Source organism: Loxodonta africana, chromosome 1 (assembly GCF_030014295.1).
Source record: "Loxodonta africana isolate mLoxAfr1 chromosome 1, mLoxAfr1.hap2, whole genome shotgun sequence".
NCBI classification, from domain to species: domain Eukaryota; kingdom Metazoa; phylum Chordata; class Mammalia; order Proboscidea; family Elephantidae; genus Loxodonta; species Loxodonta africana.
The window spans coordinates 16,470,698-16,491,458 of NC_087342.1; the positions used below are offsets into that span (position 1 = coordinate 16,470,698).

Consider the following 20,761-nt stretch of genomic DNA (forward strand, 5'->3'; position numbering starts at 1 on the left):
AACTTTGAAAAGTTTAACAGTTTACATTTCTCACCTATCATGAGTGGTTTTATTGCAATTGTGAGGAACAGGGAAAGCTTTTAAAATTCTCTTTACTCGCCAAATCCAATGAGAAATTGAAGAACAATGCAACTCAAAAAACATACAACAAAATTGTTTAGAGCAATAACCATCATGAGATTTTAACCATTCTCCTTATCTCTAATATCCCACTCTCACACTGTCATTGTCTTTCATTCTTACTATCAAATTTCATTTTTAAATGGCCAACCTCTGAAAGCTCCAGAACATTAAATTCATAATTGGATAAGAAGGAAATTACACACAACCCAACAAGTATTATGTCATAAAAGCCATGGATTTTCTCCACAGGAAGAGAGTGAAGTTCCACATTCTTCCTCAAGGACAAAACTTATCAGATTTAATTTTACACATATATTTTCACTTTGGAAAAAGGCTGGTTTAGCCCCAGCTTATAAATATCAGGAAAGAAGACATAAAAAAGGATGTGGACAGCACATTTTTGATTCTGACAGGGAACAGGGGATGTCATACTGAAGATAAAAGATGATGAACTAATAGCAGCACCACACAGAAGGACAACTACAAAGAGGAAGAGAAACAAAGAAATAGCACTAAAACTTAGAGCATTCTGTCCTAATTCAGCATCGAGACAAACAAATCGCAATATCACCTGAGGCCCACATAGAAGAAACGGGATCAGAGATTAACCAAAGAACACAACGAAATCTTTAGTGTATCAGTAACTACTTGGACAGGGAATGGGGAAAGAAGTGTCTCAATCCCACAATCAACAGTAGTGTAAAAGTGGTGTAATTTAGTGAAAAGGAAAGTTAAACCACACAGACGTGAAAAGTCCAAGAGAAAAAGTTACATACTGTGTGATTCCAACTATCTGACATTCTGGAAAAGGCAAAACTATAGAGGCAGTGAAAAGACCAGTGGTCGCCAGGAGATCAAGGGGAGGGATGAAGGATGAACAGGTGGAGCACGAGGCATTTTTAGGGCAGTGAAATCGTTCTGTATGACTATAATGGTGGATATATGACGTTATGCATTTGTCAACATCTACATGACTGTATAACACAGAGGGTAAACCCTAATGTAAAATATGAACTTCAGTTAATAATAACATAACAATATTGCTTAATCAACTGTAACAGAGACCACAGGAATGTGAGGAGAAATAATGCGCAAGAGGGAGGGGGTACATGGGAACTCTCTGTACTTTCAGCACAATTTTTCTGTAAACGTAAAACTGCCCTAAAAAACAGTCTATTAAAAAAAAAGTCCAAGGGCATGACTGTACCGTAAGGATAGTACAATAACTGATGCTCACCATAATGACCCTGAGTTGCAGAAAAGGTTGTTTCTTTCCTGTTTCCTGAATACTAACGCAAAGAAGTATGTGATCTATTTTAAAGATTTACATCAAAAATTAAAAAAAAATTCTTAAGAGTTTAGTTCTCTGGAAAAAATACTTTACCCAGAATACAAAACACCCTGGGAAAATTACATAAATAAAAGACTAATACATTATTTTAACTCATTTCCTTCCTTAATTTTCTCTTAAGTACTATTCCATATTTCCTGTTTTCATGCCCCATCTTATAATTAGTTATAATTAGTTCATCTTCAAATCCCATTTCTTCCTAAATCAAGGTAATGTGAAGAAAGTATAACAAATGCCTGGTAGTATCTATCTCTCTGTTCCTCTTAATTAAATTTTCCTCATTTTATATCATTCAATTTCAAATCTTTTTGATACTCAAATCTCAAATTCAGAAGGGAACCAATGGTATGTAATAAATTACTGGGAAAGGATTCTTTATATAATTTACCATCTACTTGGTTTGGGGAATATGCACTTCCTCTAATGCGGCTTAACTTGGAATGACCACTTTCTTCTGCTCAGATGACCTCGAGTGCTGTGACACGGTTCCTTTCTTCAGTAACTAGTAAGAGATCCTAGAACGTAACAGGCCCTCAAATTATTTGTTGAATGAATGAAAAAGGAAATACATTTCAGAATAAGGAGAACTCAAAGTGCCCTGCTCTATCTCACTCAATTGCTAGGGCCGATGAAAAAACTTATAAAACGTTTACAATACTAGGTTAGATAACACTGTTATATTTTATTGAAAAGGAGTCTTGGAATTAATTAATGTTAACACAACAAACCTCATAAAATCCTTCTGAGGTGGGAAACGTTATCTCTTAATTCACATAAATCATTAGGAAAGCCAGGTGGTGGCACCTCATTTTTCCAGAAACGTCAACTATCAAGACTTGAGGTTCTTGTCACAAAACAATTTGTGTACTAATTGTCTAATGAGAAACTCATTTGCTCTGTAAACTTTCACCTAAAGCACAATTAAAAAAAAAAAAAAAAAAAGACCTGAGGTTCTTCAGCTTAAGTGTATATCACCATCTGGAAGAAAGACCTAGTAATTGACTCCTGTAAAGATTACAACCTAGAAAATCCTATGGGGCAGCTCTACTCTGTCACATGGGCTTGCTACCAGTTGAAAACTGACTCAACAGCACCCAACAACAACGGCGTATCACAATCACCTTGGACTATTTTAAAGTATGTAAGAATCTACAGGGGTGGGGCTGGGCATCTATAATGGAAAAAGCCCTATAGGTAACTTTAACGCACAGCAAGAAGGGAGCGCCACTGACATGAACGCACCAAACTGAATTAAAATCTTAGACTTCCACACACTGCTAGTGAACGTGGTTATCTGTAGTCCCAGCCTACAACAGAGCAAAAATAGATTTAAAGGGCAAAGGAAAGTGATATTAAGTGGCCACGCAGGCACAGAAATGTAAATATGAATAGCAGGTCATTAAGGAAAGAGACAGTGGAGCAATCAAAAGCTGTCAAAAAACACTGGATAGTCTGGCTGACAGGAGTGTTCAGGGTGAAGGGAAGAAAGCCCCAATATCTCAGCCACCCCAGAGGGCTTCATTACAATACGTGTGATTTAAAACATGTAAAAATCAATCCTGGGACAGCAAAAGCTGGGTTATGTTCAACCATACCATATTTAAAAAGGAAACGATACATTAAAGATTTCCAACAAAGTGGTTAAGATAAAATCTGACATTTAAAAGGGGCAGCCTTCTATTATGTAGAAAATTTACTTTCATAAAGCAGTTTATTCCATGATAGTGTCAAAAAAACTCCATCTAGCTTGATTACCCTCTTCATCAGACATGTTTCCATGTGTATTTTGGCAATTTTCAAATACCAAACATATCTTAAGACAACTAGGTTTTGTCATATGACAAAGGTTAGAAAGCAACTGTTGCTTTAAAATCCAAGGCAGCTAAGGGTGACCTGACAATACAGCTCACTGTAGAGCTTATTCTGAAGGGAGCCACATTCATATGAATGTATAAGCTCATTTCCTTTTTTTCCTCTAAAAATCGATCACATTATTTTAACTTCCTACACAGACCCCCAATCTAATGAGACTCAATGACGACACATACTCAAAATATTCACACTGGCAAAATTCAAGATGTGGGAAAGAGCGGAGTCCTCTCAGCATAATTAATTAATAATAATCCTTTGAGAAACTTAAAATTATTCTTCAGGAATTTAAAACACACAACACTTACTGATTTACACACCTGAGGTAAGCCACTTTTCATACAAAGGGCAGAGTTACTTTAATTTTTAAACTCACGCCTGAGAAAATGTAAAATAACTCTCTGGTTATGCCTCAAAGCTTCAAAATTCCAGAAGCTCTCCATTCATCTGCAGACTGCAGACCAACGTTTAAAACAGCCCACAACCATTCATATATAACACGTCAGTACAACTTAAAATTAATTCTCAAGTAGGTTTTCAATATTCTCACACCCCTGATATATATTATTTTTAGCCACTTCACCTTTCTACCAATTCCCTAAAAAGACTGCCCTAAAACATTTTCTTATATACATTATGCTTAGAATACGTCAAATTTTTCATCTGGTAATATAGGTATATAAATACTTAACAAATAATATCTTTAGAACTATTATAAAATACGACCTTATAAATGAGTTTAATTATCTCAAATTAGATAAGCAAATATCTTAAGCTCTGTAAAAATCTGACTGTATTGCCTCTATTTTAGAAACACCTAGAACATACCACCAAATGGAGATTCCAAATAACACTCTACTAGAAGGAGAATCACAGTTTAGTTTTAATCAGAATTTCAGAAAGATACTACACTCAGGAATAGTACCAGAAAAATATGGCAATAAAATAACTAAAATGACCTAAAACGTACATATATGTTGTTTTTAGAGACTTGAAATAGATTATCCATAGATCAGTAGTGAACCCAAAGTAATATAATCCGTCATCATCACAAATTATTTTAGAAACAAATCTTTCCTCTCAAAACCTGGTATTGTTCTCTATATCAAGAGCTTGATCTATACCTTCATGAAAAAAGCGGGTGTCATATAAATTACTGGGAAAAAGCAATAAGGCCCCCCAAAAAGTGAGGAACGCTGGAAGGGAGAGAAGGAAGAGAATGAGGGAGGGAGGGGAAGGCGGGAGGAGGGAAAAGTGGGAGGGTGGGGAAGGGGGGAGGGGGAGGGAGGGGAAGGGGGAGGAGGAGAAAGTGGGAGGGTGGGGAAGGGGGGAGGGGGAGGGAGGAGAAGGGGGAGGGGGAGGGAGGGGAGGGGGAGGGCGAGGGGGGAGGGGAGGGAGGGGAAGGGGGAGGGGGAGGGGGAGGGGGAGGGAGGGGGGAGGGGGAGGGGGAGGGGAGGGAGGGGAAGAGGAGGGGGAGGGAGGGGAAGGGGGGACATACAAGCATCAGACATGAAATATCAAATGCCCATAAGAATGAAAAAAGTTTAATATGACTGGTAACTACAGAAATGCAAATTTAAACTATAATGAGGCAGCCACTTTCAGCTCTAAAATAAGCAAAGTCTCCTATTCAAGGCTGGCGAGAGTGTATGAATGGCCCTGGTCCAACATTCCTGAAAGGAGTACCATTATGGACAACCTTTTAAAAGCTCCCACCCTTTGATTGCGTAGTGCACAAAGGTCCATACACAAATACGAGTACAGCATGATTGAAAATCGAGAGAAAGAGAACACAACTTAAACGTCCAACAACAGGGTAATCGTTAAATATGCTGTTACACTGAAAAATATTATGCAGCTAATAAAAATGTTTACAAAACCATAATACTCTAAGTGTAAATACAGCTTATATACACTTAAGCATTTAAAATCAGGAAATTAAAACACACACACAAGGCTTTTAAAACATAGAATGGGAATGTGGCAGAAAATTAAGGAAATGTCAAAATGTGACTATGGGTTACCTTAGTCTCTGTATTTTTCAAAATTTGCTATAGTGGGCATACTTAAATATCTCAAAAGCAATGGTATGCTGGAAAATGTTTAATGACCTGTTAGTCAAAGGGTTGGGAAGTGTTTGCTGATTTCCATGGTATAAATACTCTCATACAGCCAATTTCCAGTTACCAATGGTTTTAGAAACTGGGTTGCAAAATTCCTAAAATCAGCACACCACTGAGTCCAAAAGCATACAAAATATATAAATATCATCTTTTAAAAAAAAAGCTTCATTCATTACATGAAGGAAGAAAAAAAAGATGAAAAATAGTAACTACAAAGATGTAAGTACACTGCAGAGTTCAGGGAATTAGTAGGAATACCAAAAATTTCACTGTACTAAAAAGAGGGAGAAAAAGCAGGCAACTCCTAATATTTACTGCATCACCTGTTTACAAATTCATTCATTCACCTATAATACGTTTATTGAGGGCCTGCTATGCCTACTAATTCACATTCTTGGGATACAGCTATGACTAAAACAAAGTCCCTGCCCTCATGGAGCTTACATTCTATGACAGGTAGCCCACAGTCTTTTTTCCTGATGAACAATTAGTATTGAATCTTCCTGAAACCTTTATATTAAAATAAGTAAAACTACTGAATGAGAAAACAAGGTCACTGCCTACCATCTGCTCATTTTCAGAGAAAAGAGAAACGTGGAGAAAGAAAAGTTCATTTTTTAGAAAAAAGAGAGGCATGGTTAAAGTAGAAGTGGGGCAAACAGTGAGAGACATGGCCCACCACCTCCATGCAGGCATGCATCCCTTGTTCCCTCCTGGTGAAGCTGGTGTGGCCCTCCAGCCTTAATAGCCACGTGACTTTTGCTTCTGTCTTACGGGCCAGCCAGGTTACTGTTCATGAGATTAGCCAACGGTTTGGGATTAAGAGGTCAGGAACCACCATTTTAATATATTCTCTTACTTTTGCAGGAGAACGCTGTTTCCTCTTCTTCTTTTTCTGTAAGTCTACTGGTTCTCTGATTTGTTTTTTGTCTCTCATCAGTTGCTCAGATACATCAGTAAAAGTAATTTCCTGCTTTACACTTATCTGTTAAAAAAAAAAAGGCAACTTTAGAAATGAATAAAAAATTCCATGTGACAAAAAGCCAGTGCATGTTTAATCTTTTGCTAAAACCTACATATGGGTGCTCCCAGAATGACTATTTATATGTCTATGCCAACTGAATAGTCTTAAAGAATTCCTTAATAGGCAAACGAAAAATAAGAATCAAGAGTACATAACTGAAGATTTAAAAACAAAACTATCTGGAAAAAAAGATGAAAGATGTCCTGGGAAAGACGATCACAGAACCTAGCAAAACGAAGTGTAAGTCAGAACACAGTAACAGTGATTTCATTCCCACATTTAAGGAAACTGATGCTGAAGTTAAAAGCACAAGAAAAGGTTAAATACCTAAAATCAATAAAATATTGGGGGATAAAAGGGGTATCTAGGCATCTCGATGGGCTCTCCCTCAATTTATAAAATATCAAGAAAACAATACATTCTCAGTGACAAAAAAAGAAAATACAAAATTCCAAAAGATGATCACATCAAAAGAAAGGCAAGACGAACTAACTGAAAATTATTTTTGTGCTCAACACTTCTGACAAGATCTTAGCCAGTATTTTCCTGGCCTTCTACTACAAAACATGACCAAATATGTGTTTATCGAATTGCATGTAGATGGCTTTAGGGCACTACTTTGCACAAGACAAAATGCTAACTACACAACAGAGAAACACTACAAGAAACAGTAAGGTTTCACCAATGCTATGCTATCTTTAGGTCTTGGTTCTCACAGATACAAAAGAGTTGGTTGTCCTAAAAAATTAATTGACCAAGGTCCTAAGACCACTGATGGTAACATCAATCCTTATCAGATTTGATGGTGTTCTGTCATCCACTCCTCATTGCTACATTTTCAGTCTGTCCTTGAAATGAAAACACAGTGATCTTAAAACTAACTCAACAGGCTATGAAATGCATTAAAAATCCTTGAGAATAATCCCGGAAGTACAATGTGCTAATGGTCACATTTTCAAAAAACACACTTAAAGAACGATACAGAAGATTATGAACATCTTACAGATTCTTAGTGTAAAGTTGGGAGCCAGGTATACAGAAGGGGCTCATGGGGAAAACGCAACATGAACCAGGGATTTCAGATTGACAAAATAAGAAATTGCAAGCTTTCCTGGGTTCCTGAAATGTAGGCAGTATATATATACCATCCTATAATGTATAAATTCATAAAGAGAATTACAAATCAAGGAGAGCTTTGGCACAAAAACATGATGTAAAATGATGATTTAGCTAATAATTCTATCAGGTTACCGAACAGTACTAGTCCCATCCTTATGAATTCTTTCAGTGTCATTTATACAGAACATAAAACAGAACGTGGAAATCGCCACCAACAGAGCTTTGGAATACACATCCTACCACCTCTGAAGTGATGTTTACTGAAACACAACTACCTGGGCTGGGTACGAGACAAGGATAAATGATAAACACTAAGTAGCTATGTTTTATTCTGTAGGGCCACCAAAAAGTACTTTAAAGATTTTGGTCAGCTTATAAATTGGAAAGAAGTCATGAAAATATAACAAGCGAGAGTGCCAAGTAGAGCATAAGCCGGATTCACAAATAAGCTCTACCATTAGCAACTATTCACAAGCCAGAGAGCCTTTATGTACAGACACTGAAAAAAGATTAATACTTATGTACCTTATTTTCAAATATAAGGCATATTATGAAAGCACAGACCCAAATGGGAAGTATCAATGGATCCAAGCAGAGTGAATGTCAACAGACACAGCAAGCTACACTTTCGGATGCTCCAGGAGGTTAATCACTCATAAGTGGGATAAAGTAATCTCCTCTATATATAACTTGTCACCACACACTAAAGCATACAGTCCAGTCTGAGGTGCTTGGAAAGCATGTCGGTAAATTTAAAAACTAAAGAGATGGGTACGAGAATGATAAGACAGCTAGAAAGAATGAGTTGCAAAAAGTATGGAAAAAACATAAGCCTTCTTTGGCCCAAGGACAACTATAATAGTCTACGAAAACTTCCTAGGCATGGCAAGAGATAGCATAATAATTCATCCGTAAGTTGTCTACCCTTTCCGTGAAACCTTCCAAAGGAAAACATTAATTGTGTGTTCTCAGTATTACTTTTCACCTGAAATAAAACAAATTAATCAAAGCAGGCATCAGCAGAGCTATGGTATTTGAAAAAGCTGATTTGCTGAATTTTTGAAACATATCCATAAAAGCATCAAGAAAAGCTAGTCAGAGCCGTGACGCAAATAGATATATGCACACTCGTGTTCACTGCAGCATTATTCACAGTAGCAAAAAGATGGAAACAACCTGAGTGCCCAACAGAGGATGGATCAAATAACTGTAGAATATATACACAATAGGATACTATGCAATAATAAACAACAATGCTGAAGCCACAAAACATTTCACAACATAGATGTATCTGGAGGACGTTATGCTCAGCGAAACAAATCAATCACTGAAGGACAAATGCTGTACAAGACCACTACTGAAAAGTAACAACAAAAGGTTTACACACAGGAAAAAAAAAAAACTCTTTGACGGTTACCAGGGATGGGAGGAAGAGAAAGGGAAAACTACCAATTAGGTAGAAGACATGAGTTAGTATCGGTGAAGGGAAAGACAATAGATAATATGGGGGATGTCAGTACAACAAGACCAAGGCAAGAGAGGACACTGCGCAGAACGTAAGAATAAAGGGCAACTTATGGTAACTACTATAACTTAGACAATCCTGCAGCAATAGTTTAACAAACAATAATTTACAAAAGGACAAATAGGTATATAGATACATCAAGAGGTGTGGGAGGATGTAATGGAACACACCCATCGATAAACATAGGTTTAGTGATAGATATTTCTACATACATGATTGTAGGTGTGGCTCATTTAGAACACACAAGGGCTAAAGTCAGAGAAATCTCTTAGACATAACCAAATACCTTGTGGGATGAAGTTCCTAAGCTAGAAGACACAGGACCATAGACTTGGGGGCAGCATCTATGTCAAGTGGCACAAGAAAGTAAGTAAAGACAATATCCTGCCATCCTACCTTGGTGAGTAGTGTCTGGGGTCTTAAAAGCTTGCAAACGGCCATCTAAGACATAACTACTGCTCTCTTCCCATCAGAAGTGAGGGGAAGTGAAGGAGGCAAAAGACTCACAGTCTACATGACCCTAAGACCAGAAGAACTAGATGATGACCAGATGCTACTACCAACTGCTCTGACTGGGATCACAATATGGGGTCCTAGATAGAGTGGCAGAAAATTATAGAACAAAAAAATCAAATTCACAAAAAAGATCAGACTTACTAGTCTAACAGAGACTGGAAGACCCTCTAAGACTAAGGCCCTAAGACACCCTTCTGACCTGGAAATAAAGCCATTCCCAGCAACCACCTCCCAGCCAAACAACAGACAAGCACGTAAGAGAAACAATAACACCCAAGAGGAACGTACTCTTTAGAACAATTATGAGAAAACAGAAAGGGGTAGATAATCAGGCCAAAAGAAAATAGGGAAACCAGGGCAGAAACGGGGAGAGGGCTGACACACTGTGGGGAATGAAACCGAGGTCATGTAATATTTTATGTACGAACTATAGATCAGGAAGCTATTTTGCTCTGTCAACTTTCACCTAAAACACAATTAAAAAAGAAAACCAACAGCCTAAGAAATATATCAGATTTTTAAAAAACAAAACAAAACTTGTAGTTTCGTCCTATCACTGGAGTTATACCATTTCAGCTAGTCCACTAGTACCCTTCTGTCCACATTCCAGTCCATTAATTTCAACGCTGCTCCTGCTCCTGCTACCAGCCCAGAAATACCATCACCATCATCACCACCCTACCCACCCTTCTTTTATCGGATTTGACTAAACCCAGACATTTTTCCTCCAAAAACTCAGCCTCCTGCTCATCCACCTATCCATTCTCCCTCTAGCCTCTCACTCTGATTACTATAGTAGCTTCAGGCATGACTCCCAGTTCCTATCTATCTTCTGAACTCACCTAACTTCCTCACTAACACTAACATCCTCAGAAAAGGTAGAGTCTTATTGTGTTATGATTCCTTGCCCCTTACTTCTGCCCAAGGAGGGGATTTCTTGTAAGTTCTAAAATCTCTCAAGTATCCTGGGGTTTTTTTTCTCATTTTCAATCTCTCCCTCTTTCTTCTCCTGACCTTAAACATAAATACCCACCGCTGTCGATTCCAACTCATAGCAACCCCACAGGGTTTCCAAGACTAAATTTCTACAGAAGCAGACCACCACATCTTTCTCCTACGCAACTGCTGGTGGTTTAGAACCACCGACCTTTCGGTTAGGAGTTGAGCACATTTACCACTGCGCAATCAGGGTTCCTTAAACATAAACAGGTCTCTCTATGTAGAATGGCACCTTGGTGGCATAGTGGTTAAGAGCTTGGCTGCTAAACAAAAGGTCAGCAGTTAGAATCCACCAGCAGCTAATTGGAAACTCTATGGGGCCCTTTTACTTTGTTGGATAGGGTCGTTACAAGTCAGAATCACTTGAGGCAATGTTTTTTTTTTTTTTTTTTCTTTATATTGAAAAAAGCCTTCCCCTGATTCTAATTACTAATAACTCAAGCCCAGAAGGCAGAATGACTTAGGGACTCATTTAATTTCTGACCTAATAATAAACTGTCTTACTTTCGTATTTATTTCATGTACCCATATCTTGTCTTGATATATTAAAGGAAAGTATTTTTCTTTGGTATTTCCCGTAATAGCTTTCATGCATTTATTTATTCATCAGCTACTAAGTACCTACTATGTGCTAAACTCAGTCACTCTAATGTAACAGAAAACATTTACTTAGATCCTAATATGTGCAGAGCACCATTCTAGATTCTAGAAACTGAGGTCTCCTTTTCAAAGGTCTTAAAATCTAAGTAAAAACCAAAGACCAATCAACACAGTGGCTCCAACAATGGGCCCAGGCGTAACAAGGACCGTGAGGACGGCGCAGGGCTGGGCAGCATTCCGTTCTATTGCAGGCAGGGTCGCTGTGAGTCAGAACCGGCTCAACGGCACCTAATAACAAAATCTAAATGGAGAGTTACACGATGCTCATTGCAACAAAAAAAGAACTAGTAACTCAAGACCGCACAAGTCAAGCTCTCATAAAATGAATAGTACAGGCACTAAGGGCAGGAATTCAAAGGGAGAAAAAAGAGCTGAAATAACTGCAAAAGGCTTCACAGACAGAACAACAGACATAATCAGACCTGCAAGTTGATGTATTTATATACATCTCCCCCTTTAATTTTTTCTTCCAAACCTGCTATCCTTCTCAACGTCTTTCCTCCAGACTCAGTAATTTTAATCAGTGAAACAACAAATGTGAAAGTATCTAAAATAATGTTGCCAGATAGACTGCATGATGAATAAATACTTCACTTGGTTTGCAAATCTACAAGTATTCCTTCCCAGTATCCTCCATGCACCCCCCACTGCATCTGTTTCATCCCGGCCTTGCTGCCTTACGGCATTCTCATCCCCCGACGTATTCGTCCAAAAATAAATCAACGCTAAACTCGGTTTTCATGCTCTCCATGGTCAGTGGTATCAATTATAAGCTCTCCAGCACAGTTTTTAAGATTCTACATAGTCTACTTTCCAGAAAAGACCTAGGTCACCTGACAGAAGTGCCTGTCCTTGCCATCGCTCCTCTCCATTGCAAACTTTTCCGGAGCCCTCTGTCCCTTTCGATTTTTAGTGTTTCCATCCTATCAACGGGCCTCACTCCTGCCGGAGTGAAAGGAAGGGGAGTGAAAGGAAGGCGCTGTTCTGCTCTCCTCTACACCTGGGCTACTGACTCCACCCCCAGCATCTCCAGGGCTCTGCTGCTTTGCCACCGCTCTGAAACAGTCAGGCTTCTCGACTCTACCTGCTCCTCCTCCTCTACCTAAAAGCACACTCAAGTATCTCCTCTAAAATAAAGTCTCCTGACCAAAATGTTTCCAACTACTCTCCTTCTTATGGCCAAATTTTCTGAAAGAATAATCTACAGTCCACAGACAAAGACAAAATAAATTGTTCCTAAATTTAAAGAAGTGGTTATTCTGAGAGTAAAAGTAGTACCCATCCCATTGCCGTCGAGTTGATCACGACTCACAGAGACCCTATGGGACAGGAGAGCTGTCCCATAGGGCTTCCAAGGAGTGGCTGGTGGACTCAAATGGGCAAAAAAAATTTTATTTATTTTTTTTATTTTAAGTGAAAGTTTACACATCAAGTCAGTCTCTCATACAAAACTTTATATACCTTGCTAGAAACCCTGGTGGTGTAGTGGTTAAGTGCTATGGCTGCTAACCTAAAGGTTGGCAGTTCAAATCCACCAGGCGCTCCTTGGAAACTCTATGGGGCAGTTCTACTCTGTCCTATAGGGTCACTATGAGTCCAGATAGACTTGACGGCAGTGGGTTTGTTTTTTTGGTTATATACTCCTAGTTGCTCTCCCCCTAATGAGACAGTACATTCCTCCCCTCCACCCTGTGTTTCCATGTCCTCCTCGGCCCTCTCATCTCCCTTCCAGACAGGAGCTGCCCAGATAGTCTCCTGTGTCTACCTGATCCAAGAAGCCCACTCCTCTCCAGTATCATTTTCTGTCTTGTTGTCCAGTCCAATCCTTGTCTGGAGAGTTGGCTTCAAGAATGGTTCCTGTCTTGGGCTAAAAGAAGGTCTCGGGACCATGACCTCTGGGATCCCTCTGGTCTCAGTCAGACCATTAAGTCTAGTCTTTTTACTAGAATTTGGGGTCTGCATCCCACTATTCATTTGCTCCTTCAGGGATTCTCTATTGTGCTCCCTGTCATGGCAGTCATCAGTTGCAGCTGGGCACCATCTAGTTCTTCTGGTCTCAGGATGATGTAGTCTTTGATTTATGTGGCCCATTCTGACTCATGGGCTCATACTTACCTTGTGTATTTGGTGTTCTTATATTCCCCTTTGGTCCAGGTGGGTTAAGACCAATTGTTGCATCTTAGATGGCCACTTGCTAGCATCAAACAGGCAACTTTTTGGTTAGCAGCCAAGCTCTTAACCACCGCATCACCAAGACGCCAAAAGTAGTACACAGACATATAAGAAGGATGCATTTAATTTCCCAGGAAGAAATCTGTCGCAAATGTTGTCTGGGAAACACTCAAGTTGGATCAAGGATCAAGGTTAATATCACCAGTAACAAGACATATCCCCTAATAGAAAGGGCCTTGGGTGGCACAGTCTGTGCGCAACTTACAAACCCACCCAGCAGCACCACGGAAGAAAAGCCTGAAGATCTGTTTTCATAAAGATTACAGCCAAGAAAACCCTATGCAGCAGTTCTACTCTAACATAAGGGATGACCATGAATTGGGATGAACTCAACAGCAACAGGTTTGATATGACACAACATCAGTTCTGTGTGATTCTTGTCAAAAGCACCTAAATTCAATAAATGAAACAGAGAATAGAAAAACAATTGAAAGCATCAACGATCAAACACTGGCTCTCTGAAAAGATCAACAAAATTGACAAAACACTGACCAAACTGACGGAAAAAAAACAGGAGACGATGCAAGTAACTCGAAAAAGAAATGAGATGGGTGATATCACAACAGACCCAACTGAAATAAAAAGGATTGTAACAGAATACTACGAAAAACCGTACTCCAATAAATTTGAAAACCTAAAGGAAACGGGCAAATTTCTAGAAACGCACTACCTACCTAAACTAAGACAAACCAAGGTAGAAAAACTAAATAAACCCATGACAAAAGAAGAGACTGAAGAGATAATAATAATAAACTCCCAACAAAAAAAAGTCCTGACCCCTATGGCTTCACTACAGAATTCTACCAAACTTTCAGGGAAGAGTTAACTAAAGGTATTTCAGACCACAGAAAAGGAAGGAATACTCCCAAACACACTCTTTGAAGCCAGCATGACCCTGATACTAAAGCCAGGTAAAGACACCACAAAAACAGGAAATTACAGACCAATATCCCTCATGAAAATAGATACAAAAATCCTCAACAAAATTCTAGCCAATAGTATTCAACAGAATCCAACAGCATATCAAAAAAATAATTCATCATGACCAAGTGGGATTCATACCAGGTATGTAGGGATGGTTCGACTTCAGAAAATCAATCCATGTGTAATCCACCACATAAATAAAACAAAGGTAAGAACCACATGATCTTATCAATTGATGCAGAAAAGGCATTTGACAAAGTCCAACACCCATTCATGATAAAAACTCTCAGCAAAATAGGAGCAGAAAGGAAATTCCTTGACACAATAAAGGGCATTTATACAAAGCCAACAGCCAATATCATTCTAAACAGAGAAAGAAAGCATTCCCCTTAAGAACAGGAACCACACAAGGATGCCCTTTATCACCACTCTTATTCAACACTGTGCTGGTGGCCCTCGAGGACAGCGCAATAAGGGAAGAAAAAGAAACAAAAGGCATCCAAATTGGCAAGGAAGAAGTAAAAGTATCCCTATTTGCAGATGATAGTATCTTATACACAGAAAACCCCAAAGAATCTACAAGAAAACTATTGGAACTAATAGAACATTTCGGCAAAGTATCAAGAGACAAGATAAACCTAAAAATCAGCTGGATTCCTCTACACCAACAAAGGGAACATCGAAAAGGAAATCACCAAATCAATACCATTCACAATAGCCCCCAAGAAGATAAAGTATTTAGGAATAAATCTAACTAGAGGCCTAAAAGACCTCTGCAAAGAAAACTACAAAATACTACCGGGAGAAACTAAAAGAGGCCTGTTGTTGTTGTTAGGTGCTGTCGAGTCGGTTCCAACTCATAGTGACCCTGTGCACACCAGAAAGAAACACTGCCCGGTCCTGCGCCATCCTTACAACTGTCGTTATGCTTGAGCCCATTGCTGCAGCCACTGTGTCAATCCACCTTGTCGACGGTCTTCCTCTTTTCCGCTGACCCTGCATGATGTCCTTCTCCAGGGACTGATCCCTCCTGACAACATGTCCAAAGAACGTAAGACGCAGTTTCGCCATCCTTGCCTCTAAGGAGCATTCTGGCTGCACTTCTTCCAAGACAGATTTGTTCGTCCTTTTGGCAGTCCATGGTATATTCAATATTCTTTGCCAACACCACAATTCAAAAGCGTCAACTCTTCTTCGGTCTTCCTTATTCATTGTCCAGCTTTCGCATGCAAATGATGTGATTGAAAATACCATGGCTTGGGTCAGGCCCACCTTAGACTTCAGGGTGACATCTTTGCTCTTCAATACTTTGAAGAGGTCCTTTGCAGCAGATTTACCCAATGCAATGCGTCTTTTGATTTCTTGACTGCTGCTTCCATAGCTGTTGATCGTGGATCCAAGTAAAATGAAATCCTTGACAACTTCAATCTTTTCTCCGTTTATCATGATGTTGCTCATTGGTCCAGCTGTGAGCATTTTTGTTTTCTTTATGTTCAGGTGCAGTCCATACTGAAAGCTGTGGTCTTTGATCTTCATTAGTAAGTGCTTCAGGTCCTCTTCACTTTCAGCAAGCAAGGTTGTGTCACCTGCATAACGCAGGTTATTAATGACTCTTCCTCCAATCCTGATGCTCTGTTCTTCTTCATATAGTCCAGCTTCTCGGATTATCTGTTCAGCATAAAGATTAAATAGGTATGGTGAAAGAATACAACCCTGGAGCACACCTTTCCTGACTTTAAACCAATCAGTATCCCCTTGTTCTGTCCGAACAACTGCCTCTTGATCTATGGAAAGGTTCCTCATGAGCACAATTAAGTGTTCTGGAATTCTCATTCTTCACAATGTTATCCATAGTTTGTTATGATCCACACAGTCGAATGCCTCTGCATAGTCAATAAAACACAGGTAAACATCCTTCTGGCATTCTCTGCTTTCAGCCAGGATCCATCTGACATCAGCAATGATATCCCTGGTTCCACGTCTTCTGAAACCAGCCTGAATTTCTGGCAGTTCCCTGTTGATATACTGTTGCAGCCATTTTTGAATGATCTTCAGCAATATTTTGCTTGTGTGTGGTATTAATGATATTGTTCTATAATTTCCACATTTGGCTGGATCACCTTTCTTGGGAATAGGCATAAATATGGATCTCTTCCAGTCAGTTGGCCAGGAAGCTGTCTTCCATATTTCTTGGCATAGACGAGTGAGCACCTCCAGCGCTACATCTGTTTGTTGAAACACCTCGACTGATATTCCATCAATTCATGGAGCCTTGTTTTTCGCCAATGCCTTCAGAGCAGCTTGGACTTCTTCCTTCAGTACCATCAGATCCTGATCATATGCCACCTCTTGAAATGGTTGAATATCGACTAATTCTTTTTGGTATAATGACTCTGTATTCCTTCCATCTTCTTTTGATGCTTCCTGCCTCGTTTAATATTTTCCCCATGGAATCCTTCACTATTGCAACTCAAGGCTTGAATTTTTTCTTCAGTTCTTTCAGTTTGAGAAACGCCAAGCGTGTTCTTCCCTTTTGGTTTTCCATCTCCAGCTCTCTGCACATGTCATTATAATACTTTGCTTTGTCTTCTCGAGACACCCTTTGAAATCTTCTGTTCAGTTCTTTTACTTCATCAATTCCTCCTTTTGCTTTAGCTGCTCGACGCTCAAGAGCAAGTTTCAGAGTCTCCTCTGACATCCATCTTGGTCTTTTCTTTCTTTCCTGTCTTTTCAGTGACCTCTTGCTTTCTTCATGGGTGATGTCTTTGATGTCATTCCACAGCTCGTCTCGTCTTCAGTCACTAGCGTTCAATGTATCAAATCTGTTCTTCAGATGGTCTCTAAATTCAGATGGGATATAGTCAACGTCATATTTTGGCTCCCGTGGACTTGCTCTGATCTTCTTCAGTTTCAGCTTCAACTTGCATATGAGCAATTGATGGTCTGTTCCACAGTTGGCTCCTGGCCTTGTTCTGACTAATGATATTGAGCTTTTCCATGGTCTCTTTCCACAGATGTAGTCAATTTGATTTCTGTGTGTTCCATTTGATGAGGTGCACGTGTACAGTCACCGTTTATGTTGGTGAAAGAAGGTATTTGCAATGAAGTTGTTGGTCTCGCAAAATTCTATCGTTTGATCTCCGGCATCGTTTCTATCACCAAGGCCATATTTTCCAACTACTGATCCTTCTTCGTTTCGAACTTTCACATTCCAATCGCAAGTAATTATCAATACGTCTTGATAGCATGTTCGTTCAATTTCAGACTGCAGCAACTAATAAAAATCTTCTATTTCATCATCTTTGGCCCTAGTGGTTGGTATGTAAATTTGAATAATAGTCATATTAACTGGTCTTCCTTGTAGGCGTATGGATATTATCCTATCACTGACAGCGTTGTACTTCAGGATAGATCTTGAAATGTTCTTTTTGACGATGAATGCAACACTATTCCTCTTCGAGTTGTCATTCCCAGCATAGTAGACTATATGATAGTCCAATTCAAAATGGCCAATACCAGACAATGTTCCGCTGCTATTCATAAGGTTTTCACTGGCTAATGCTTTTCAGAAGTAGACTGTCGGGTCCTTCTTCCTAGTCTGTCTTAGTCTGGAAGCTCAAATGAAAACCTGTCCTCCATGGGTGACCCTGCTGGTATCTGAATACCGGTGGCATAGCTTCCAGCATCACAGGAACACACAAGCCCCCACAGTACGACAAACTGACAGACACGTGGGGGAAAAGAGGTCTACATAAGTGGAAAAACACATCTTGCTCATGGATAGGAAGACTCAATATTGTGTAAGTGTCAATTGTACCCAACACGATCCACAGATATAACACAATCCTGATCCAAACTCCAATGGCATTTTTTAACGAGATGGAGAATCATATCACCAACTTCACATGGAAAGGGAAGAGGCCCTGGATAAGTAAAGTATTACTGAAGATGAAAAACAATGTGGGAGGCCTCATACTACCTGATTTTAGAAGCTATTATACCGCCATAGTACTCAGAACAGCCTGGTACTGGTACAACAACAGATACACAGACCAAGAGAACAGAAATGAGAATCCTGACGTAAATTCGTCCACCTATGAGCATCTGACATTCGATAAAGGCCCAAAGTCAGTTAAATGGGGAAAAGACAGTCTCTTTAACAAATGGTGCTGGCCAAACTGGATAGCCAGTTGCAGAAAAAAATGAAACAGGACCCATACCTCACACCTTGCACAAAAACTAATTCAGAATGGGTCAAAGATCTACATATAAAATCTAAAACAAAAAAGATCATGGAAGAAAAAATAGGGACAATGCTAGGAGCCCCAATACAAGGCATAAACAGTATACAAACCATTACTAACAATGCACAAACACAAGAAACTAAAAAACTGGGAGCTCCTAAAAATCAAACACTTATGCTCATCAAAAGACTTCACCAAAAGAGTAAAATGACAACCTACAAACTGGGAAAAAAAAAAATTGGCTATAACAATTCTGAGCAGTGTCTAATCTCTAAAATCTAAAAGATACTGCAAAACCTCAACAACAAAAGATAAATAATCTAATTAAAAATGGGTGAAGGATATGAACAGGCACTTCACCGAAGAAGACATTCAGGCAGCTAACAGAAATATGTGAAGATGCTCATGATCAGTAACCATTAGAGAAATGCAAATCAAAACTACAATGAGATACCATCTCACTCCAACACCACCCACTGCCGCTGAGTCAATTTCGACTCACAGCAACCCTACAGGGCAGAGTAGAACTGCTCCACAGAGTTTCCAAAGAGCGCCTGGTGTATTCGAACTGCCTACCTTGAGGTTAACAGCCATTATCTCTTAACCACTGTGCCACCAGGGTTTCCCAACAAGACTAACATTAATCCAAAAATCACAAAATAATAAATGTTAGAGAGGTTGTGGAGAGACTGGAACACTTATACACTGCTGGTAGGAGTGCAAAATGGTACAACCACTTTGGAAATAGATTTGACGATTCCTTAAAAAGCTAGCTATCAAGATACCATATGATCTAACAATTCTGCTCCTAGGAATTCATCATAGGGAAATAAGAGCCATCACAAGAATAGACATATTCACACCCATATACTTCACAGCATCGTTCACAATAGCAAAAAGATGGAAACGACCTAGGTGCCTGTCAACAGATAAACAAATTACGATACATATACACAATGGAATACTATGCAATGATAAAAAACAATGGTGAATCCATGAAACATCTCACAACATGGATGAATCTGGAGGGAATTACTGCTAAGTGAAATCAGTCAGTCGCAAAAGAACAAATATGGTATGAAGCCACTATTATAAGAGCTCAAGAAAAGGTTTAAACACAAAAAAAGCCGTCTTTGATGGTTACAAGGGTGGGGAGGGAGGAAGAGGGGAAGTCATCTTAGGTGAAGGACAACAAACAGTACAGCGAAAGTCAGCACAGCTGCACCAAAGCAAAAGCTAAGAAGTTTTCTGGACACATTCAAACACTTCGATGAAGAGGAGCTGGGGCTAGGGCCTGGGGACAATAGTTTCAGGGGACATCTAGGTCAATAGGCATAACAAAGTTAATTAAGCAAATGTTGTACACCCCACTTTGGTGAGTGGCGTCTGGGGTCTTAAAAGCTTGCGAGCAGCCATCTAAGATACATCAACTGGTTCCATCCCACTTGGAGGAAAGGAGAATGAAGAACACCGAAGACACAAGGAAAATATAAGCTCAAGAAACTAATGGACCACATAAACCAGAGACTCCATTAGCCTGAGACCAGAACAACTAGATGGTGCCCAGCTACCACCAATGACTGCCCTGACAGGGAATACAACAGAGAGCCCCAGATGGAGTGGGTGAAAGGTGTGGAGCAGAACTCAGATTCACGTAAAAAGACCAGACTTAATGGTCTGACAGACACTGGAGGAATCCCTGAAACTACGGCCCCTGGATGCTCTGTTAACCTAGAACTGGAACCATTCCCAATGCCCACTCTTCAAAGATTAGACAGGACTATAAAACAAAAAATAATACATGTGAGGAGCATGCTTTTTAGTTCTCAGATACATGAGACCAAATGGGCAGCTCCTGTCTGGAGATGGGAAGGGATAGGGGCTGGTTGAATGGACACAGGAACCCAGGGTAGAAAAAGGAGAGTATGTTGTCACACTGCGGTGACTGCAACTAATGTCACAAAACAATATGTGCATAAATTTTTGTATGAGAAATTTTTTTAGAAGTAGATATGGATACTAATAAACCACTTAAAATCTAAAAAGAAAACC

At 39.5% G+C, this 20,761-nt stretch overlaps 1 protein-coding gene across 8 annotated transcripts in view; it reads right to left on the reverse strand.

Annotated features, from left to right (window-relative positions):
• ZNF148 (zinc finger protein 148) overlaps window positions 1–20,761 on the reverse strand; it is a 151,564-nt gene that overhangs the window by 53,686 nt on the left and 77,117 nt on the right. For 7 of the 8 annotated variants that reach the window (XM_023551695.2, XM_064292933.1, XM_023551694.2 and 4 more), the window contains one exon: window positions 6,326–6,451. In XM_023551695.2, the coding sequence (XP_023407463.1) occupies window positions 6,326–6,451 (126 nt within the window). Of the gene's footprint in view, window positions 1–1,862; window positions 1,965–6,325; window positions 6,452–20,761 lie in introns of those variants that run through there. The other variant, XM_064293043.1, reaches the window with a different exon arrangement.